Source organism: Eretmochelys imbricata, chromosome 19 (assembly GCF_965152235.1).
Source record: "Eretmochelys imbricata isolate rEreImb1 chromosome 19, rEreImb1.hap1, whole genome shotgun sequence".
Lineage (NCBI taxonomy): Eukaryota > Metazoa > Chordata > Testudines > Cheloniidae > Eretmochelys > Eretmochelys imbricata.
This window is the reverse complement of record NC_135590.1, coordinates 10,306,612-10,329,576: the sequence shown is the minus strand read 5'-3', so window position 1 is coordinate 10,329,576 and position 22,965 is coordinate 10,306,612. Positions and strand designations below refer to the sequence as shown.

Here is a 22,965-nt window from a genome sequence, read left to right as displayed (position 1 = left end):
TGGGATGGGGTGGAGGAAAGGAGGTCACTTCTTGTGCACTCTGTTCCAGTGGACAAATTCTGTCTCTCTGCCCTGCATGACAAAACCCTGCCAATGTCCTGTTGTGAGCTCCTGAAAGCTTTGCCCAAACTGTACTAACAGGAGTGTTCATAGGCTTATGACTGGGGAAGAGCCTGTGTGGTTCAGCAGAAGAATGTCTTTGGCTCCGCAAAGGTTGTAGCAAACCATAGAAGTTAACGGTCTTTCTTTGTCTCTACTAGGTCCTTCACTGTAACCTTCCTTTGCTATATCCCTCCGTCTTTGTGGGATTGTTTTCTACAATTGATTGTCCAGTGCTTTACCCACTTGAGTTTTAAACATCCCAAGCAATGGTGTGTCCACTACTTCCCTGGGGGAACCCTGAGTAATTCTGCTCCTACTTACTGTAGAGACAGTTATCAGGCTAGTTAACTGCTGGTGTGAACGCACCTATCTCTGCTAGAATGGCATCTAATGATCTGAGTCTGCCCTGAAGGAGGCTGCTTGAGACAGGTACATGTTGTGTTTTTTAAACTGATCATGCCTGGCAATTAGCTTGTAATGTTCAAAGCCATTTACAAATGGATTAATCCAAAGAGCACCCTGGTGAGGCTCGTGATTAAGTTGTTACAGTTTCATAATGTTTTACAGATGGCAAAACTGAGACACTGAAAGGTTAAGAGACTTAATCAAAACTTCAGCAGCAGAGCTGACATTTTAATGGTCAGCAATTCCTGGCTCCCAGTCCTGTGCTTAGGCCAAGTTTTCCATCTCTTTTCGACTGAAATATTGTAAAGAATAATCTAGTTGCTTTGTGCTGTAGAACTTAGCAGGAGAGTTTCCCTCTCTTCCCCTGTACCCTCCCCTGGGCAAACAAAAGAATTGTAGGCTAACAGCTGGTAGGAATATAAGCGTGGGTGGTACTAAAGACTCATGGTAGAAGAATGAGATCTGCATTTTCCTACATCTCACGGTATTGTGGCCGGGGCTCAGAGTAGGAAACTTTCTACTCTGTTGCTTGTTGGTGACGGAATGGGGATGCACGTGACACATACATAGGGTTGGGTTGCCTCATATCAGTCATGTCATGAAGACCACTCTGGAGTTTAGAATTGAAAAAACAAAGTTCTGTCTGCTCTGCATGTTCAAAGTTTTTGGGGCACTTTTTAGAAGAGTAGGGTCTTGCCTGCATTATTAAGCAGTGGGTGTTGTGTCTGCTGGTGGTATTCTCTGCCACAGTGGTAACTACATTGCAGTGATTATGCATATAGATTGAAGTGCCGTCTCATCATGTATTTAGATTGAAACTCCCTCCTTGACTCACCTTGTTGCATGTTGGTACTGTAGTCCACATGGGACATAAACTTACCTGCTCTTCTGTTAGCCGTACTGTCGCTTGAGTGTGTGTTTGGAATGTATTCAATCTTAAATGTGAATTTTATGACTCAGAGAAATGTGGTGCTTTAAGAGGGCATTTTTAGGTCAAATTCGATAGAAATGTTTCTATTGGTCTTCAATTTTATATGTTGTTTGGCTTTTTTTAATTTCCAAGGCAGAAGTAATTTTTTTAAAATTCACCTGTAGTGTTTGCCATTGGAGCACTATGCTAGTGCAGGAGAATTGAGAGTCCCTTTTCTTTTTCCAGGCAGAGAGAAATGCAAAAAAACCAAACAATATCAGTAGTGAAAAGTAAATGTTCAGAGTTCCAGTATTAAGGTGTTCTTAGTAATAGGTCAAGAAATCCATTTCTAAGTCCCATCTAAATTTTAACCTTTTCAGCTTCTCTAATTAGAAGACATCTTGATAGCTGGAAGTATCTTTCTTTATTATTTTACTTTCTCTCCGTTCTGGCTAATGGTAGAAGTTGCTCTCTGTGCTATCTTGTCACTTAGGAACCTTAAAACCAAGTGTAATGTTGAAATTCTCTCCCTGCCCTTGGAGGGTTTAGGACCCAAGGAGGTGGGGGAGATGGAAGGAGCATAACCAGATGAAAGCAATGTCTCACTTGGGTATTAGAATTTCCTCATTATGCGAACCCACAGAGATCATAGAGGAGAGAAGATAGCAATTGCCTGATCAGCAAACACAAGGCAGCAGACCACCACGTATGGTAACAGACCTCTACGAAAGTAATAACGAGGCCTCTCCTGTTCGTGAACTAGGTGAGTCAGACAGAGTAATTAAATTGTACCTCTCTATGAATTATTGCTGCTTAGGCATAGCTGTAAGTGTTGATATTACAACTGGATGGACGTAATGGGATGATTGCTCCAGTGGAAAAACCCGCAGGGAAATGTTGCTGTCTCCACCTCTCAGTGCAAGTCTTGTCTGTTGAACACTCAGGCCCCAGTGTACCTGCTGATACCCACATGTTAGAAGACAGACTCAACATGGGTGAAGAAGAAAAATGAAATGCAGGGGGACCAATTCCATTCCTGTTGATAACTCTTTCTGCTAAGTGCCCTTGAAAGTGAGCTGGAACTGGAGAGCCTTAAATCTGAGGTGGTAGAAAAATTGCTGATATAAGTGAGTTTGCACCCACTGAATTATACAGCCGATTATACAGGATGTATAATCTGGGAGTTTCCCGAAGCAGGGAAGGGTTATGTTTTGGATCATGTCTCTAGTTAACAAAGACATCATGTGGGGTAAAGGACAGTAGTTATTTCTGAAATGTGAGTTAAATGCAGGGCAAGCTTATGTGGCTCTGAAAGTCTCATCTTATGGAGCAGGAACTCTACAGAGCTGATCTATCAGCAGGACTCCCCAGCTCCCAATTGTAAGTCACTGCTTGTATCAGAAGCAGCAAATTCCTTCTGGTCTTCCCTCTTTCCCGCAACCTCGCATTGCCACATACCTCCAAGTTAGATATTTGTCGACAAATGACTCAGGCTAACCTTCTGCTGACACCTATGTGTGAAATAGCCTCACTCCTGGAACACCCAAGAGCCAAAGCCTCATTCCCACTTCCCTGATTCATTTTCATTTAGGAGGGATCACCAAAGCAGAGCTGGGCTGGGTATGTTTACAAATTAGCTATTTTAGAGAGCTTTCAATCTTGAAATGTTCCAGTGACCTGAAGTGAGAATCTGGAATCCAGCTGGGATTTTTAATCCATTCTCCAGGAAGTGATTAAATACACTGACGGTTTTTCTTTTTTTAAAATTTTTTATTTTTTTTATTATAATATTTGTTGGATGACATCTCACTGAAGCACAGTGTGTTCTCTCTTCCCTTTTCCTAAGGAGCATAGTAAAGTTTGACCCATGCTAAAATGGTGAATAGTATTTCTTACTATTAATGAATATATATTTTTATTCCAGTCACTTTAGTACCTGTAGCTCTGGGTCTTTGACCGTAGGGGAAGAGGCAGGGAGTGGAGGGTGAAGTGAGTACAGAGGCACAGGATCACACTGACTAGAGGTGGCAAAGCCTTGTTGATTCATGGAGCTTATGATCCCCCAATAAGGAGAGGACCGAGTCCGCTGGATGAACTCTTAAGCATTCTAAGCACTGCATTTTATGACATTATATTGTTTTGTTGGGTGTTTGGTTGTGTGCCCCCCCCTCTCTCCGGGTTGGTTTTCCAGTAGGATCTGGGAAGGATTTGAATAACAGGCTCATACACACATTTTGAGGAGCTTTGAGAGCAGAGGTAGTGGAATCTGTAGAGGAAGGGGCTGTAATGATCGGTCACAATAGGCCAATGGCTTATTATGTGTGTGGATGAGTCTCTCTATTAAAGTTTGAGGTTTGCCCTATAGTTAGTCTTAGTAGAGGGTTTGCCAAACTTCTGGGAACACATGCGGTCGGCTGCTTAATTTGGAGGAAGCAGTCTTGGTATCTGAGATCAACTTCCATAAGGGAGGAGCAGGAAGATGGTAAATTGAGAGCGTGATTTCTTACAGCCAGGATGCCTTATTCCAAAAATTTATACCTGCTCCAAACCCCCTTATCAGCACTTAAATCTGTAAGAACTCTTGGAGGGTTTCAATCTTCAGCAAAAGGCAAACAACACTTAGTTTTCAGAAAGGTTTATTTACAAGTGAAGTTCTATAAATAATACACAGCTTTTCAAGATCTTGGCCCATACATTTGAAGATCTTATTTCCTTTATTTGGGTCTCCTATGTGCAAGTGATAACATGCTGACTGGCTGGACGTTTGTTATGCTGGGACATGCGCTCTACAAGACAGCATTCATTTGCTCCACCATCCTGAGAGTCGGACAGGTTGCATCTTTCTTCTTAGCTTTACCCCCATAGTTTGGAAAGCTAAATCTCTCCTTGGAGATATGCCCTAGTGCTGCTGAGCACAGATTACCACCTGTATCATCCTCTGGTTGCTCTATAAGAGTCTGTCTTCCATCTTATGCCACAGCCTTTAAACAGTGGAGGTTCTTAGACATGTTCTCATCTTGTAGGACTATGCAATCAGCTATGTTCTGTGAGAGTAGAGAGGTTCACACCATTGTGCAGCTGCCCCTTTCTTTGCCCTCTGCCAGCTTCTTTCCAGTTGTTTTTGAAGATGGAAGAGGGCAGCTTCTCAGTGTCAGTAAGTCTGAGTGACTGTTGCCCAAGTGGATGCCAGACGGGGGATAGCGGAGTCACACTGACCATCACTCGAGGGCACCTCTGCCAGAGCATTGTTGTAGACTGGGGATGTGGAGGGGGCTGATATAGCAGAGGCCAAGCTGCTATAAGAAACCGAAGATCCTCTCAGGAACTGGGGGTTGGAGCTGGACTGCGGAGCAGGACTGATAGAGTTGCTGGTGACGGACCACAGGCTGGGATATTGACTGTAAGGTGAAAAGAGAGTTACCATCATGGCTTATCTCACTCACTTCCAGTAGTGCAGCTGGTCTTTCCTCTCCTTGGCGTCCTTATTCTGATACACTCCTCCATGCTCAAAGTCATTCAGCTGTGAGGAAACGGGATGAGACTAAGGCTTATGAATGCACTTACAGCCCATCTGTAACTGCACCACAGGCTTATCAGGAGACTGGTTAAAATTTGCAATGTGGGCAGAACATAACTGTGTTGTAACTAGGTCATGTAACCCCTCTGGAGACATGCCCAAGGCTTATGGCATAAATATAACGCGGGTAGGGTCCCTCTGCGCTACACATTTTCACTAAGCCCTTGATGAGGTAGCTCTTGTAGAGGAGACAAGCCCCCTTCAGGGTGAGGGGTGCCCCTCCTGCAAAACTCCCTCCTCACATCTTTGGCAGGGGAGAGTAGGGAGCTTCACCTCCTGCCTTTGTCCTTCCCTACAAAGCAAATTCTAGGTGGGGAGAAAAAAATTGTACCTCTTTAGCAACAGGCTAAGAGTTTAGCTTGCAGCCTACCTGCTGTCTTGATTCTCCATTCACCTGGTGTTCACTCCCCTAAATGCTGTGCAAATCTACCCCTGCAGACACAGCTGTGCTTGATTTACACCCTCAATTTCTGCATTGCTGCCCCCTCTACCTGCACCGGTCCATGCTACTCCAGTCGTGAGCCCTCTTACACCTATCAGTAAACCTCAGCCGATATCTCCTGAGTACCTGCTTTCCTCAGTCATTACCATCCCCTGGGCACTGCCAAAGCTCCTCCGCTCTGAGCTGTCAGGCTCATTCTAACCCTAAACATATAGAGAGGACAATGTGCTCAGTGTCCTGATGCAGGTAAAGTTCGGCTAAGGACTAAACTGAGACACCATGTTCCCTCTCCATGTGGTTAAAATCAGGGTGTGAAACCAGCTACCACTGGACATTAACCCCACTTAGCTTCCTTAATTCTTTAGTCTAGGAATAAAAGCGCTCTCCCCCTTTGAAGAAAGGATCCAAGTCTGTGCCATACCTTGTGGTAGAGGAAGTGCTGGGTAGAACCCCCATAGAGCTGGAGAGACTCCGGCCAGGCCAGCTGTCAGGGGCAGGCACCATGGAGAGGCCCGTGGAGTTATCTGCATAATTAGCTAAAGCAAAAATAGATTATTTGGACGTAGAGCAAATGGTGACACACAATAATAAAGAAAGGAAGGATCGCCTGGTGCAGTGGTTCTCAAACTTTTGTATTGGTGACTCCTTTCACGCAGCAAGCCTATGAATGCGACCCCCCCCCCACTCACCCCCATAAATTAAAAACACTTTTTAATTTAACACTATTATAAATGCTGGAGGCAAAGTGGGGTTTGGGGGTGGAAGCTGACAGCTCGCAAACCCCCACATAATCTAGTGACCCTCTAAGGGGTCACAACCCCCATTTTAAGAACCCCTGGACTAGTGATTAGAGCAGTAGCCTGGGAATCGGGAGACTTGGGTTAAATTCCCTGCTCTGCCACAGACTTCCTGTGAGACCTTTGGCAAGTCACTTAGCCTCTCTGTACCTCAGTTCCCCATTTGTGCTCAAATGCTACAGTAATAGATGCCAGATCAGTAGCACAGACTGAGATTAAATGAGATTTTTGTCTACGCCCTTTACAAATGCTATATAGAAAGACTTCCCCCAATACTGAAATCCAGCTGTCTCTGGGTGGAGCATAGAAGTGATTGTCAAGTAGCGGCCCGATTCTGTTTTGCATTGTTTGGCAGCAAGCTCTAGTTGTGCACCCGCACTGGACAGGACTCCATGCAGCAGGCCCCCCCTTACCCAGAGAGGAGCAGGCCTGGGTGCTCACTCTCATCGGTGGAGATGGGCCTTTCTACCCTGAGGGTATCCAAGGGTGAAGGCAGCTGTGGTGATGCCTCTGCTGGGCAATGAGGGTCTGATTTCCAGCAGGTGCTAAGCACCCACAACTCCAGCTGAAGTCAGAGCTGTTGTGGCTCAGCACCTCTGAAAAGCCACCCCTAAGGGAACAATTTAATAATGTGCTCCATCTGTTTAAAGGACAATTCTCTTTCCCCTGCCCCGCTCTCTGCATTGAGTCCTGCAGTTAACTTCATAGGCAGCCCAAGTCTTGGGCCAGTCCAGAGTAGGGAAGATGAATGTGGTTGGGGTGTCCTTACTCGGTGAGGCGTTGATCTGGCTGTATGGGTTCGGATAAGGGGAGGCCCTCTGGTTCCGCAGGCTGGAGTGTGTCTCGCAGTATGAGCTGTGGCCAGACGAGAGGCCAGGACTGCCTGAGAACGCAGACTGGGCAGGAGAGGAACAAAAAGAGCTGGTGCCTGGCAGAAACCAACCCCCAACTGCGAAAGGAAAACAGTCAAAGGTAACTCAAGGCTCTTTAGGCAGCTAGCATCCCTGTCAGAGATCTGTCCAAAGGCATGGCACAGAGCTGGGCTGGAAACGAGCAATATCAGAAATACAAAACCATGGAAACAAGGGGCGCATTTTCAGAAGTTCCTAAGTCATGTAGTAGCCAGAGTCTAATTGGTTTTCAATTGGACTTGGGAGCCGAGGTCACTTCGCTGCTTTTGAAAATGCTACCCATAGTCTCTAGAATGTCAAGAAATGACGATGGCGGTATTTTAAATGGTGGTCTCTAACTTTTAGGCTTGTTGCAAGAGACGGACACCAAATCAGATACCTGTTATAGGTCAGCATTGGGAATCGGAGCCTGAGAGAATTTCACATCTCAACAATGCGAGGTCCTGTTGGCTCCATTTGGAGATCATACAAACCATGGACTCTTCATCCCTCACCTGAACCTGTTTCCAGTGCAGCAGTGAGGGGCTAAGGAACCTGAGACTCCAGTTTGAAAGTGTTGTAAATGCTGGTAGGGTGTGGTCCTGTGAATGTCCTGAGCACTCACTGACTCCAGGGGGAGTTGAGGCACTCAGGCCCTGCTCCTCAAAGGTTTTTAGACTCCTAACATCTATTGAAATGAGTTAGGAATCTAAATACCCTTGGGGGGATCTAGGCCTCAGTGCTCTTCAGGATTGGGCCTTTTGTGTGTTCATGTCCTAGTGTCCCAGAGATCAGTCAGAAAAGAGGAAGTCTCACGCTGTGAATAGCCAGACTGATGAGCTTCGTTGCTGGGGTCCAGAACGTCTTTGGACTCGCACCTACATGGAGAGTATAGAGAGGGAATAAAGTCTCCAGTTAACCAATGTCAGGCATTCATTAAATAGAGTTCATTTACAGGATCCCTTTAAGCAGTGCCATACAGCCAGTTGCCATCCTGACTCCCAGCTGCTTTAGGGGGAGCAGAGTGGTTAGAGCGGGGAAGTGAGGTGGGATCTCTGGGCTCTGCCACTGAGGTACTGGTGTGGTTTTGAGTGAGTTTTTTTCCTGGGCTTCAGTTTTCCTATCTGTAAAATGGAGACAGTTGCTCACAAGGGTGTTGTGAAGATTAATTCATTCCCTTTTATAAACACACTTAGATGAAAGGAGCGCAAGAGGGGCAAAGCACTGCTAATGATTCATGCAAGCTGACCTCAGTCTCCCTCAGCCACCACTCACCTCTCCTTGGCATCCAGGAAGGCTTTTGCAAAGGGATTATGTTTAATTTTCAAGGCAGTGATCTGAAATGACAGAAGACGGTTGCAGTTCAGCTTTTTTAAATATAAACCTTCAGCCACTCCTGACCCTTCTTCATGTCTCCAACACCCCTCCCCACCCCGCCAAATCTTACTCTGGCACACTGGTATCAAATTGAAATTAACTCTGACATTAAGCAAGGTACAATGGCTCTACATTTGTATAACAATAGAATTTGGCCCTTTTGTTGTTTCTATGTTGGATCATATCAAGGTGCTTCTCATGAATTCCTAAAATCCACTTGTCTTCACTCCTTGGAAGCATGAAATGGGAATCGTTCTAACTTTCCTCCCTTTTATTTACATGTTCGTTGTAGGATTGCTCATGAGTGGTACATGCCTGCTAGTGGTTTTTATTTTTTAATAAGCACTTGTCTAACAGCTTCTCATATTGAAGCTGTTAACAAAATAGTGTCGTCATCCCCCCTGCTGTCCCCTCACCCCGAGATTCAGAGCTGTTCTGTTTTCTACAAGTGGCGATGCTGAAACACATAGAGGAGGGGACTTGCCAAGTGTCAGAGCCAGGATTAGAACTCTCAGGTTTCTTGCCCCAGGCTCTACCTTAGACAACACTTCCTCAGTATTCAGAGTAACAGCCGTGTTAGTCTGTATTCGCAAAAAGAAAAGGAGTCCTTGTGGCACCTTAGAGACTAACCAATTAGTAGCCATTTTAAACTAAGAACGGAAGAGAAGCAGCATTTTTTCCCCAGGGAAGGCAGAGCAGGGTATTGCATTAAGAGCCAAATTCCACCCAGCCTTACATCCCAGGGAATACCATTGAAATCAGGGCTGGATTTGGCTCTAATTCTTATGTGGACTTCAGCTGTTAGTCTTTAAGGTGCCACAAGTACTCCTTTTCTTTCAGAGATACAGAAGTTGTTTCCAGAGCTGGCTTTCACTAGCAGAGACCTAACGTTCCTTTGTTTCCAGCAGCATCCAGGCCTAGGGTTAGCACTTCACTTTCCCCGATCTCCCAGGTGTGAGGGATTGTTCTCTGTTCTGCAGGCTTGACCCTGTTGCCATGGCTGTCAGTGCGAATGCTCCCGTTGGCTTGGGGAGCAGCGCGAAAGAGACAAACAGAAGTTTGATATCTCCCAGGCCCTGCTCTGTGAATCAAGTCTCTGCATGGTGGGGGGAGAGGCTTTATGATATACACACCATAAAGGGAAGTGGATTCCAAGTGACATACAGTGTATTGGATCTGCCCAAGGGAGGAGGGCATGCCCTCGGAGACAGGTGATGGTGGGAACAGAACGGGGACATTGAAATGAAACAGTTCATTGTGCTGGAAAGTATTGGAAGGGTTCCAGTTGGATACGTTCTTCACTTTGTCTTGAAATGTTGTGCTGTTAAAAAGCTGCCTCGTTCCATCTCAGAGGTGGAACAGTTGCAGGGGAAGTGGTCCACATGCCTCTGATCTACAGTGCTGTGCCTTTCATGATAAAACCCCCTAGCGCACTCTTATCTGCAGGAAATAATTATTCGACTTACCTCCTCGTTCTGATAGGCAGTGACGGCAATAAACTGGGTCTCCGGGAAAGCAAAGCTGCTGATTGCTTTCTGAGGCCCCCCGACCTTCACGATGTGGACACGGGGCTCATACTTGTGGAGGGAGTTCAGCATGATCTGAGGGACAGAACAAACACACTAAACAGTGGCCTTCAGGCTCAGCTTCATCATCTGAGGACCTGATCTTTCAGTGTGCCAGAAAAGCAGTCAGTATGCAGGCCAGAGACATGCATCCCATGCCTGCAGTATCTCCTTCACTCTGTCCTGCAGGTGCATGGATAATGTAATATGATAGGGCCTGGTGTAACCACATGGCTATTTGCTCGATAAGTTTTCTCTAATCTAGGCTCCTGCACTGTGCTCAGTGAGCTTTTTGAGTATGTATTTGCTCAGGACAAACTAGTGGCATCTTGGGGCCACTAACTGAAATCCAACTTGTCCACTGGAAGCCTTAGAGAATGACTGCACAAGCGAATGCTGCTGCTCCAAGAGTTTCCATGGGATAAGGGAAATAGAAACTTAACTTGCTGTCTTGGGCAAGTATCTTAGAGCTCTCCAGAGGGCTGTAAGATTGGCTATCCCCTCACCCTACTGTGAGCCCCTTCCAGAGTTACCTGCCCCCCTCCATTCATCTTGTTGGAGAGCTTGACTTTGCTGAAGGTGACGGTGGCTTTCATCCAGTGAGCCCCAAAATTGGGGGATTTGGGATGGATGTAGACGCAGCTCGGGCTCTGGGGTTCAGGCTTGCCGCTAGGAATCCACTCCCCGTTGACATACTTCCAGCGGTTCCCATCTGCAGCCACAAAGTCCAGGAGGATAGAGTACATGGAATTGGGGTCCAGGCCCGAGATGCCGACCTTCAGCACTGGGAACATTCTCCTACGCAGGGGATAGGAGGAGGAGATGTTTAGTTGTTTGCTTCACCTTTATTGGCTGCTTCGCTCCTCTCAGCTGTCATTGCAAACCCACTTCTGCCACAGGTTTAATTACAGCGCTGGTCTCTCTCCTGCCACCTTAACAAGTGTATTTCTTAACCCTTCACCTGTATCACAGAACTTCTCCCCACAGTGGCATTTCAGGTTTCAGAGTAGCAGCCTGTTAGTCTGTAATCGCAAAAAGAAAAGGAGGACTCGTGGCACCCCAGAGACCAACCAATCCACTTGAGCATAAGCTTTCGTGAGCTACAAAGTGAGCTGTAGCCCACGAAAGCTCATGCTCAAATAAACTGGCCAATCTCCAAGGTGCCACAAGTCCTCCTTTTCTTTCTCCTTACAATGTGTATGATAATCAAGTTGGGCAATTTCCAGCACAAATGCAGGTTTTCTCACCCCCCGTACCCCCCCCCACACACAAACCCACTCACCTGCTGCCCCCACTCCACTCTCCTGCTGGTAATAGCTTATCTAAAGTGACCACTCTCCTTACAATGCATATGATAATCAAGGTGGGCCATTTCCAGCACAAATCCAGGGTTTAACAAGAATGTCTGAGGAGGGGGGGAGTAGGAAAAAACAAGGGGAAATTACCTTGCATAATGACTTAGCCACTCCCAGTCTCTATTCAAGCCTAAGTTAATTGTATCCAATTTGCAAATGAATTCCAATTCAACAGTTTCTCGCTGGAGTCTGGATTTGAAGTTTTTTTGTTGTAATATCGCAACTTTCATGTCTGTAATCGCGTGACCAGAGAGATTGAAATGTTCTCCAACTGGTTTATGAATGTTATAATTCTTTTCTTTTTGCGAATACAGACTAACACGGCTGTTACTCTGAAACCTGTCATTGTAAGGAGAGTGGTCACTTTAGATAAGCTATTACCAGCAGGAGAGTGGAGTGGGGGAGGTATTTTTTTCATGCTTCATGTGTATAAAAAGATCTTCTACACTTTCCACAGTATGCATCCCATGAAGTGAGCTGTAGCTCACGAAAGCTTATGCTCAAATAAATTGGTTAGTCTCTAAGGTGCCACAAGTCCTCCTTTTCTTTTTGCAAATACAGACTAACACGGCTGTTAAACCTTCCTGGTAACTGCTAGTTTCAGAGTAAGTAGGGGCAGTACCTTCGTTTTCATTTTAATATAAACTGATCTGTTTGCCATCAGTTTTCTTCCTTTTCAAACCAAACAGACTAGTCTCTCCCATTCCCGTAACTGGGAGGGGAAACTACTGACCATTTTTAATTCACCTCCCATCAGATCAAAGTGATCAGCCTGTTACCGTTTTCCTTGATCATTCTTGGATGGTGGGGCCGGCGGGAACACCCCAGTTTGTAAATTCTGAGTCCTCGCCACCTGCCTACATAACTGTCCCAGCAACAGAATCTATCAGAGCCATCTTCTCTGCAGCAGCTCTCGGTCTCCGTATCGCTCAGGTGAAATTCATCCTTGTGCAGAGGGCCAGCACAAAGACTCTGTGCTATTTACAGCCCAGGTAAAGCAAAGCCCCTGATGGGGAATTTGTATGAATCAGACAAATGTAGCTATGCAACTCCGCTAAAACCCTATGGATTCAAAATAAGGGTGCTTCCTAGACCTTGGCCCCTACCCCCAATGGTGGGGGGGAGAGGCCTCCCCTCCCAGCCCCCCATGTCTGGTGATCATGCCACAAGGAGCTCAGAGCCAGAAAACAACCAGTGGCACCTTCCTGGAGACAAGAGCAGCGTAAAGGGGGGCTAGGAGGAGAACAGGGTCCTGGTGGATCAGTTGGGTAAATGTATGTATCTGGTGCCTGGAGGCACTGGTGATGGGCATCTTAAAGATACTTAAGGGAGGTAGATAGAGGGGTGGAAGGAGAGGCTACCTCCAGACAGCTCAGAGGAGGGGTAGAGAGAATTCTTTGCACTCACCGGCCAGTTTTGGTGACTATCATCTCATTGGTGAGCTCCTTAAAGTTCATCCACAGCTCTTTCTCCTCCAGCACCACCTTGATCTCCCTCTCCGAGACATCCTCTTTCTCAGGGCCCATTTCCAACTCACTCTCCACCGCACTGAAGACATGGTCCAGCCACTGGTGGCTGGGGACCGAGCTCATGGTGTCTGGCTTCCTCTCTGCCTCCCTCTGGGAATCCCACCGCAAAGCCCTGGAGCCCAGCACCTAGCATCAGGCCCAGACCTGCTTGTCATTGGGACTCACTGGGAAGGGGATGGAGATACTTCTGGGATTTTAAACCTCTCCTCCCCGCCCCCCTCAGCAGGACTTGTGGAGGCTTGGGGGGGGAGGATTCCTTTCTCATTGGCTAAAAAGAGCTAGCTGGTGCCCCCTCCCAGAGAGATGAGGAGGTGATTGGCCAGCCTGGGGAGGGAGCGGGAGGTATGGCTGGTCACTATGCTCTCCTCTCATCTGGAGGGGGAGAAGCTTTCATGTCTATGTGAAACTCAGTGGGAAACCCAATCTATCTCCCTGCTCTGGAGATGGGTTCTGTCAAATCCATCCTGTCCCTGGACCCACTGCTTCCCCAGGTTCAGGGGTCAGGGGAAGAGATTGCACTGCCATTGACTGCTGAGCATCTTTCGTCCAGGAAAAGGCAGTCCCTCTAACAAACCATCCGAGGGAGTCTTCAAGCGAGGAAACTATTAGCTTTGAGAGGTGGGGAATGCTGTAGCCCCTTCCACCCCTCCCTCACCTGCCCCCCTCTGCCCCAGCATCTCCCTTTCCCCTGTGAAATCCCTGGAGGGTGGGGAGGAAGGACAAAACTGTGCAAAAGTCTCAATATCACATTGGCAAATATATGTAGCAAATTGCCACAGAAAAATATAGCAAGGGGCGAACTGCTGCTTGCCCCAGCTGGGCAGTGACTGAGTGCTTAGAGCAAGTTAAGGGGGGGGAATCACTGCCTTTTCCTGCTCCAATGGCAGTAACAATCCTGTTTAAGGCCCCGATTCAGCAGAGCACATGCTTCAGTCCCAGTGCACACCCACACAAAGGCTTGGCTCAGGTCTAGTTGCTTGACTAAACGCGCAAGGGGCCCGACGTTAGTGCTGAGTAAAAGTGTTAAAATCCCACTTTGCATGTGTGGCTAGTCTGGACAAGGCCTTGCCTGGAGGTATAAAGTTGTTGCTAGACACCAGTGACCAGCTAGGGCCCCGGTACTTGTAACCCAAACACCCCAGGTGCACCCCACCTCCTTATTGCAGTGGGGCTGAGGCCCTGGTGCCTGGATTGCTCTGCAGAGAAAAGGATACTTCTACTTCTGTAGCCCTTTGTGTTTTCAAAGTAACGAAGCTCACAACGTAGATGGTCAGCTCTCGGGGCGGGGTCTGTCTTGTTGTTCGGTGTCTGTGCAGCGCTCAGGACAATGGAGCTTTGGTCCATGAGTGGGGCTCCTAGGCACTATCACAATAGGAATAATAAATAATACTTGTAGAAATATTAACCTAACGAAGCGTCACAACCCCACTGTGAGATCGGTAAATACCCTCTGCCTAGGCACGTAGATGGCCCCCATCTCTGGAGTACCTGAGCATCTCACAAGCAATGTATTTATCCTCACAGTATCCCTGTGGGGGATAGTATATGATAAATATAGTATCATCCAGATGGGGAAACTGAGGCACAGTGATCACACAGCACATTAGGAACAGAATTCAGCTCTCTTGGCTCCCACCCTCTGGCTCTAACCACTAGACCACACCTGTTGGGACGTAAAATGTTCTCCCTATCAAGTCTGTCTGGAGCACCAGCAGGCGCAGACATGGGAAACTCAGCTGCTTGCTGGCATTGTAACTCGAACGCAGTTGATTTTATACGGCCTGCTGTTGAGCAATGTTCCCTGAGCCCTCGCTGTCTCCAAGGGCTCTGTAAAGTGAATTGCAGAGATGGGCCAGAGCAGCCGTATTTGGATCCAAAGCAGAGTTGGAGAGTGTTTGAATTTGGGTTTCCCTTTATAGAAACGCCCAAGTTATGAAGCTTGGATGTGACTGGTTTTGTCCAGAATGTGGGATCAGGTCCATGTCTGACTGAGACATGGTTAGTGCGTAGGAATGACATGGGATTGCTCTCCTAGGATGGTCCTATTCTAATCTTTTTGAGGACTCTGGGGGATTTTTCCTCTGTCTGCTCTGTTTGCAGGCACAGAGCTGGCATGCTGGCTTTTCTGCAGGCCAGTGAAATGTGTGTGTTTGCCCTTGGGCTGGGGAGCTGGGATTTTTAACACTTAAGTAGCTTGAGCTTCTGGAGAAGTGAGATGATGATGCAGGGTCCACACTGTGGAGGGTTAGATGGATGGATTCTGTTTCAGGATATTGGCAGCCATTTAGTTTTGCTTTGTGCCTAACGTTTCTTCCATCAGAGTGTGAAGTTTTTGTAATACGTGGTGGGTCCTGTCAGGAGAACCAGGCAGTGAGGAAATGCCAGCTTCCTTCCAAACTTTGCTTTGCAGCCTGCAGGGCCAGGGTAAAGAGATAGCAAGCAGGGAAATTGCCTGGGGACCCAAACATGATTATTACCCCATTTTTACAGATGGGCAACTGAAGCCAAGAGAGATTAAGGCTGACATTTTAAAACCTGCCTAGAGGATTTGGATACCTGAGTGTCCAAATCCCTTAAAGCATCGTTGAAAATCTGAGCATAAGTGACTTGTTCAGCATCACACAAGGAGTATATGGCAAAGACAAGAATTGAACTCTCATCTCCTGGCTCCCAGCCCAGTGCCTTTACAATTTTAGTTTCCTCTGTTGTGTTTTGCTTGGTCTCGCCTTGTGCTCTCACTGGGTGCAATGACGTCCGAGGAGTTAAAGAGGTGCCTGAACAGCGGCAGTGATCCATCATCACCCATATGTGAAATATTGCAGGGTACTGGACATGGGGGCCGGGACGTTGGCTCATGTGTCATGGAGTCTTAGCAAATATTCAGCTTGGGATGGTGGCTGGAGAGGGAGGGCAGCACATATGAAAACAATGAATCAGGAGCCCAGGTCTTGGTCATGCTGAATTTATTAAGTCCGTCTCAAAGTTCATAACGAAAATGCACTTAGCATGCAGCTAAATGGAGCCCTGTCGGAAGTAGATTCTAATTCCTTTCCCCTCAATCAGTGACCTGGTGAGTCTTTTCCATCTGATCTCTGTTCTTTACACTGCAGATGACTTTATTCATTCATTTGTCCCACCCACCTTTTAAGCTCTTCTGCATTTCCCCTTAGCAGCCTCAAGCCTCATGTCCCCACCCCCTGTACTGTGGAGCATGGAGGAAGGGGGTTGCAAATCCAGATTGAAAGCATCTGGCTTGAGTCCGTCTCTAGTATGTTCAAACATGGGGCCCGCAAGAGAGGATCTAGCCAATGACCCATCGAGTTGGGTGTCTTGCCTCCAACCGTGGCCACTACTTGATGCTTTGGAAGTAGGTGGGAGAAAAAATGATGCACCTGATCAGCTGCGTGATGCCATGTGAGAGAGATGTTTCCGTTGGCCTCAAGCCTGGATGACATCCAGTGCCACCCAGAGGAGCAATCAGTGAGACACAGCAGCATGTGGTGGTGCAGAACTTCCCATCCATTGCTTCTGCTTGTGTGCCCACAACACCTGCCTGATTTCTCCCTGCCGGTCAGCCTGCTGGCTCCCCGCCTGCTGTGCATTATGGATACAGAAACTGCTTGAAAGGCATCTCAGCCTTCCCACCCACAGGGCTGAATGGGGGCCAGGGATGTTTCCTGCCTCTCTTCTTCTCCCCACCATTTCCATGTGGGACCCAGGAAACCTGGATCTCTCTGCCTAATCACCCCCCACCTTTCAGAGGATGAAGAGAATTAACAACAGATCAGATTCTCACAGGACAAATAACCTCTGCTGGGGCTCATCTGGAGACAACGGACGATGCTCTGGCATGCAGATTAACAAGCCACTGGGAGCTGGTACAGGGCAAGGAGTGAGATTTTCTGCCTGGAGTGACTCAAAGTCACTGAGGGCCGGGTGAGAATAGCCTAATCTCCAGCACGCTGGTGCTGAGAATTGCACTAGAGAGCTGAGAAACCTCTCACACCATTCACAGTGCGAGCTGATCAAAGCCACCAGCTCAGCTTAGCTCAGGCTTCCATACGGGGTGGGAGAACACTGGGGCAAGGATTGGTGGGGTTCTGGATGAGCTGCAGTGGAGACCTCTTATTGTGAGTGGCCACTCAGTCATGTCCCCCCACCAGGGGTATTTGGGAGAGATCTGGACCCAATGAGATATCATCTCCCACTGTGGGAGGGGGAGGTTTCTCTTGAATGATCAAGTCTATGCATGACAGTGGGGCCCCAGATGGTCATTTCTGTTTCAGCTGCACCCTGGCAAATCAGGTTTCAGAGTAACAGCCGTGTTAGTCTGTATTCACAAAAAGAAAAGGAGGACTTGTGGCACCTTAGAGACTAACCAATTTATTTGAGCATAAGCTTTCGTGAGCTACAGCTCACTTCATCGGATGCATACTGTGGAAAATACAAAAGATGTTTTTATACACACAAACCATGAAAAAATGGGTGTTTATCACTACAAAAGGTTTTCTCCCCCCCTACTCTCCTGCTGCTAATAGCTTCTCTAAAGTGATCTAAGGTGCCACAAGTACTCCCTTTCCTGGCAAATCAGTTGGGATAAAATGAGATCTGACCCAAACCTGAACCTTCAGCCTGTCTGAGGATTGATCAAGTTTGCAGATCTTTCCCCATCCCCGCAACTCCTTTTCCTTTACGCTTCATGGTCCCAAATCTCACAAGAAAGTGACTGAGAACATGCAAGTCCACAGGACAGGGGCGTATGTGTGACACACACAAGTATCCAGAGCCAGTTCCCAGTGGGAATAGAAGTGTGTCCGTGAAATTAACTTTTATGTTTAAATTGAGATCAATTTTCTGTTTGAATGTAAACATGCCCCTGCAAGTTTGGCTGCCCAAACACAACAGCACTGGCCTAGTGCAAACAGGTAGTGAAAGTGACTGGAAATAATGGTGACCCTGAGCAGGGTAGATCACAGATTCTTAACCTGAAGGCTGCAGGGATGTCCCACAACTCCCTCTGTGTTCAGTTCCCCAAGAGCCTCTAAACATGGCAGCCAGCTCTGTGCTGGGAAGGAGCTAGGCTGACTGCCAGCTGCAGCTGCTCGGCATTAAAAGGACATGGGAGTGGGGAGTGGAACTGGATCTAGATCCTAAGACCACACCTTCCCCTTGTCCTTCTAAGGAGGAGCAGCTGGAGCAGACCCAGCAGACATGTGTAGCAGTTTCTGGGGTTTGGGCTGAGCTCCACCTCAGCAGTGATGTCTGTATCCCCTTAGGGCAGGTCTACACAGGAAATGCTCTCTCCTGTAGACGTGCAGCTCCTTAGTGTTCGGGGTGCTCATACAGCAGGCAGCATTGCTGGCCCAAGCATTCAAAAATCATGAGGGTTTTTTTTAAAATTGGTTCTTTTTCTTTGCCTTCTGGTCTCTGAGCCTTGGCCAGTGGTTTTCAAACTGCGGGTCGCAACCCAGTGCGGGGTCGCAGAATGTAAGACACTGGGTCACGGCGGCTATGGTCAGCACTGCCGACCAGACCGTTAAAAGTCCCGTCAGTGGTGCTGCCCTGCTAAGGCAGGCTAATCCCTACCTGTTCCGACACCGTGCTGCGCCCCGGAAGCAGCCAGCAGCAGGTCTGGCTCCTAGGCCGGGGGGGGCCATGGGGCTCTGCGCACTGCCCCTGCCCCGAGCAACAGCTCTGCAATCCCATTGGCCACACAGCCAATGGGAACTGGGGGTGGTGGTGCCTGCAATTGAGAGCCACGCAGAGCCGCTTGCGTGCCTCCACCTAGGAGCCGGACCTGCTGCTGGCTACTTCTGGGGTGCAGCGCGGTCCGCGGTGCCAGGACAGGCACGAAGCCTGCCTTAGCAACCCTGCGGCCCAATCCCTTGCCCCAAACCCGGAGCCCCTTCCAACACCCCAAACCCCTCATCCCCAGCCCCACCCCAGATCCTGCATCCCCAGCCCAAAGCCCTGACCCCCTCCAGCACCCCAATCCCCTGCCCCAGCCCAAAGCCCCCTCTCACATTCTGAACCCCTGCACCCCAACCCTCTGTCCCAGCCCTGAGCCCCTCTCACACCCCAAACCTCTCATCCCCCGCCCCACTGGGTTGTGAGCATCAACAATTTTCTTCAACTGGGTCACCAGAAAAAAAGTTTGAAAACCACTGCTTTAGGCTGCACCCAGGCCATGGTCACAGCCTTTCTCCACAGCCATGAGGACAAGAGACTTCTGTTGTTAATGAAAGCTTGAGAATCTCACAGAATCACCTGGCTCCAGGAGCTGGGGCTTTCTGCAAAACACCAAGTATCACAGAACCCCTTGATTAAAATCACGAGAGAACTGGGCAATCTTTACAGCAAAAGAAAAAGTGAGGACCCCATGCCTCACTCATCTACAGGCTGCTGCTTGTGTTCAGCCCAACTGGTTCTCTTATAATAGGAGAGTGAGGGCAGGCTGTGTATGTTAAAGCACCAGGGCACAGTGCACAAGGAGATGTTGTCTTTAGGGTACCAAAGTGGATTGGTTGATTAGTATAACAGGGGTCATGAGTCAACAAAGCAGGTTGTGTGTAGGAGGTGGCTTATGTTTAAAATCTCTAGTGCAACCTCCAATGGGAAAGAAGTGGCAGCCTCCCTCCCTCCGGATGGGTTTGCTTCTGGGAGGGGAGGAAGAGAGGCTTGGAGGGCTTTGTGACAGCTACCAGTCCAGCTGAGCTCCAAACCCCGTCCCCTGGCCTCCCACCTTCCTGTTCCCCAGTCACCGGCTCAGAAGACCCCCTGGGTAATTTCCTTCCGCCTTCCACCCTCAGGCACAATGACAGCTGAGCATCCTGGACCTATGAGAATGAGTCCTGGCCTTTTGCTGTGCTAGAGCCTGGGTTGGAGGAGGGATGGGAAACATTCCCAGCGTTGAAGGGGGAAGGGCAGAAAGAGATAACACCCTCCCTTTCCTGTAGTGTTAACAGGTGGAGACAATAGGCCTCCTGCAGCTGGGCCTGGGGCTGCTTCCTGCCAGGACCATCCAGAGCTGCCTTTTACTGACCCACAATCAGCCACCTTGACATCAGCCACACAAAGGCCACCTTCAAAGACTGCTCAGGCTAGAGGCTCTGCCCTGCATGCAGTCTGGCCTTCCAGAAGCTCCAGATCCCATTCCTGCTGCATAGCACCCTCCAACTATTTACGGCAGGGTGACCAGATGTCCTGGTTTTATAGGAACAGTCCCAATTTTGGGGGCTTTTTCTTATATAGGCACCTATTACCCCAAATCCCCTGTCCTGATATTTTACACTTGCTATTTGGTCACCTTAATTTACGGTTTAATACTAAGATCCCTCTTTCCGGGCTGGTGATTTCTGCTGTTGTGGAGAAGGCAAGGAAACAAGATCTGATTTGGAACAAAGATGATGTAATTAATTTAGAGAGACAAGTGACATCAAATGAAAGATATTCCCTCAGACTTACATGGCTGCAACACTGCAAACAATAATTAATTCAGAACAGTTTGCTTACAGGGAGCAGAGCTGACTAAATTACATGTTTTTTGCAGTGTTGTTGTAGCCATGTTGGTCCCAGGATATGAGAGAGACAAGATGGGTGAGGCAGTATCTTTGACTGGGCCAACTTCTGATGATGAAAGAGATGAGCTTTCGAGCTACACAGAGCTCTTCTTCAGCTCAGAAACCTGAAGAAGAGCTCTGTGTTGCTCAAAAGCTTGTCTCTTTCATTAACAGAAGTTGGTCCAATCAAAGATATTCCCTCACCCACCTTGTCTCTCTAAATTACATGCTGTCTTTCATTCTTTGCTAGGGAGCTTTACTATATGTAGAAGTTGCTTCTATCTGCCAATGAAAGGCAGCTGCCTCTGGGGCAGAACATAGCAGCTGTGTAAGAGCAGGCAGCAACACTGCTTATCAGTTTAGGGCAGGATGTGGAGAAGCCGATCCCAGCCAGTAGCGAGGCAGTCTAAGCAATTGGTGTCTGAATGGAGGGAAGGTGGAAGGTGAGCAGAAGAAAGGGGCTGGGACTTATTCTACAGTCTGTTTTGCAGGGGTATTTTTAGTCAAAATGGGGACAGTGGCCCAGTGGTTAGCGTGCTATTCTGGCACTCAGGAGACCCTGCTCCACCACAGACTCCTTGGGCAAGTCACGTAGGCCTGGTCTATACTTAAAAGTTAGATCGACATAACTATAGTGCTGAGGGGTGTGAAAATTCACCTCCCCGAGCACTGGAGCTATGCTGACCCGACTGCAGTGGAGATGCGGCTACGTCAGCAGAAGAATTCTTCCCGCAGTATAGTTACTGCTACTCAGGGAGGAGGATTTCCTACCGCAGAAGAAAAACCCCTGCCATTGCTGCTGGCAGTGTCTCCACTCCGGCAGTGCAGCTGAAAAACGAGCCAGGCTGCTGGCGCACCCGTAGTGTGAACCTGCCCTGAGTCTCTCTGTGCCTCATCCCCCCATTGCAGATGGGGAACTAATAGCAGTGCCCTGCCTCACCGGGATGCTGTGAGGATAAATACATCAGACAGTGGGGTGCTCAGTCAGATACAGTGGAAATGGGGGCCAAGTACGTCCCAAAGATAAAGAGAATGGGGGTAGTCTTGGGAATAAGACACTGGAGATTTTGTGAATAAGACACTGGGAATCTTGGGAATAAGACACTGGGACACTGGAGATCTTGAGTCAGTCCCAGTTCTGCCGCACACCTTGGGGCAAGTCACTCTACCCTGTCTTTGCCTCAGTTTCCCCATCTGAAAAAAAGGGGCTAATTGTCCTTCCCTGTCTCCCCGGGGGATTGTGAGGATAGATTCATGGCTGCATCTGAAGCCCATGCAAACTGGTGATGGGGTCAGAGAAGAATCTAGACGTCTAGTATCGAAGCTGTTCCTTTGGGATTGTGACTCTGCCTGGTCTGAAATAAAACCCACTGGGCTTTTTATCAGTCAGAGCCAGGCATTCGCAGTGACTCCCACCAGAGCCAGGCTTCCCCTTCCACAAAGGCTGTCTCCATGTTTCAGCTCACTCACTAGGTTCTCTGTAAGGGGTTCTTAAGTGCAAGGCCGTCAGAGCTGATTGACGCACTCATGGGTCAGGACTGTTTGTTGTAGTAACTGGAGCCTCAGAAAAATGCCAGAACAGCTCGGTTGTTTGCAGCGTTGTAGCCATGTGCGCCCAGGATATGAGAGACACGAGGTGGGGGCGGTAATATCTTTTATTGGACCAACTCCTGTTGGCGAGAGAGCCAAGCGCCATGTCTCTCTGAAGAGCTCAGAGCTGAGTGTGAAAGGGTAGCCCCTGGGGCAATGTCTGATTAACCCCGCCCGTCCCAGCTGAGATCAGCAGCTTTATATGTCATTCATGGACTTGTCATTTCCTGTACACCCCTCCTGCCCAGCATGCTGTTAGCACTAAGCAAGCCGAAAGGAAACCTGCAATGTGGCATTACATGGTGATGTTTGTGCCCTCCAAGTGCTTCCCAGCTCTGGGCTAGATGCTGGCAGCTCAGGGACTGAAAGCGACTGCAGCAAGCGGTCTGATGCTTCCCATTCCTGTGGTACCACGCCTCGCAAGCTCCACGCACACAGCACTGCTGCCACGCCCTCTGCTCAGCTCCAGGGGGCTGCATACCACTGCTTCTTCCCACAGTCCTGCCCAATTCTCATAGCCTGGCCATCCTCTCTAGGCCAGGCCTTGTGGCCTCCTGGATTGCACCCTTTCGCCCCATCAGCCTACCCACAGCAAATACACCAGCCGCTGTTCTCTGCCAATTCCCTTCAGTCCGCACCCTCCCACCCCTCAACACCCTGCCCAGCTTTTCCAGTCCTGGGCGCCCCGCACCACTCTGCCAGTGCATCACAATCCTGACCTCTTGCACGCCCTGCTGTTCTAGTCCTGGGCAAATAACATGGACAGCTGTCTATTTCAGGATCCCTCTAGAAAGGTATTCAGAGCATCTTCACATGGGAACATCCCGGTGGAACCACAGGATCTCCTTACATTTCCAGTGAATGCAG

The 22,965-nt window shown here is 48.5% G+C and overlaps 2 protein-coding genes across 3 annotated transcripts in view; both read right to left on the bottom strand.

The window, feature by feature from the left end:
• Positions 1 to 4,045: 4,045 nt before the first annotated feature.
• On the bottom strand, positions 4,046 to 13,581 carry LOC144277381 (T-box transcription factor T-A-like). Its single transcript, XM_077838138.1, has 8 exons — positions 12,828 to 13,581; positions 10,599 to 10,863; positions 9,967 to 10,101; positions 8,399 to 8,460; positions 7,940 to 8,001; positions 7,003 to 7,182; positions 5,858 to 5,972; positions 4,046 to 4,815 (listed from the first exon to the last, which is right to left on the bottom strand). Exons 1-8 carry the CDS (start codon positions 13,010 to 13,012, stop codon positions 4,569 to 4,571), a joined length of 1,251 nt encoding a protein of 416 aa, XP_077694264.1. The 5' UTR covers positions 13,013 to 13,581; the 3' UTR covers positions 4,046 to 4,568.
• A 97-nt stretch (positions 13,582 to 13,678) lies between these two features.
• ZDHHC18 (zDHHC palmitoyltransferase 18) overlaps positions 13,679 to 22,965 on the bottom strand; it is a 52,061-nt gene continuing 42,774 nt past the window's right edge. The window contains exon 9 of one of the 2 annotated variants that reach the window (XM_077838132.1): positions 13,679 to 14,311. In XM_077838132.1, coding sequence (XP_077694258.1) covers positions 14,057 to 14,311 — 255 coding nt within the window. In that variant the 3' untranslated portion in view covers positions 13,679 to 14,056. The remainder of the gene's footprint in view (positions 14,312 to 22,965) is intronic. The other variant, XR_013348442.1, reaches the window with a different exon arrangement.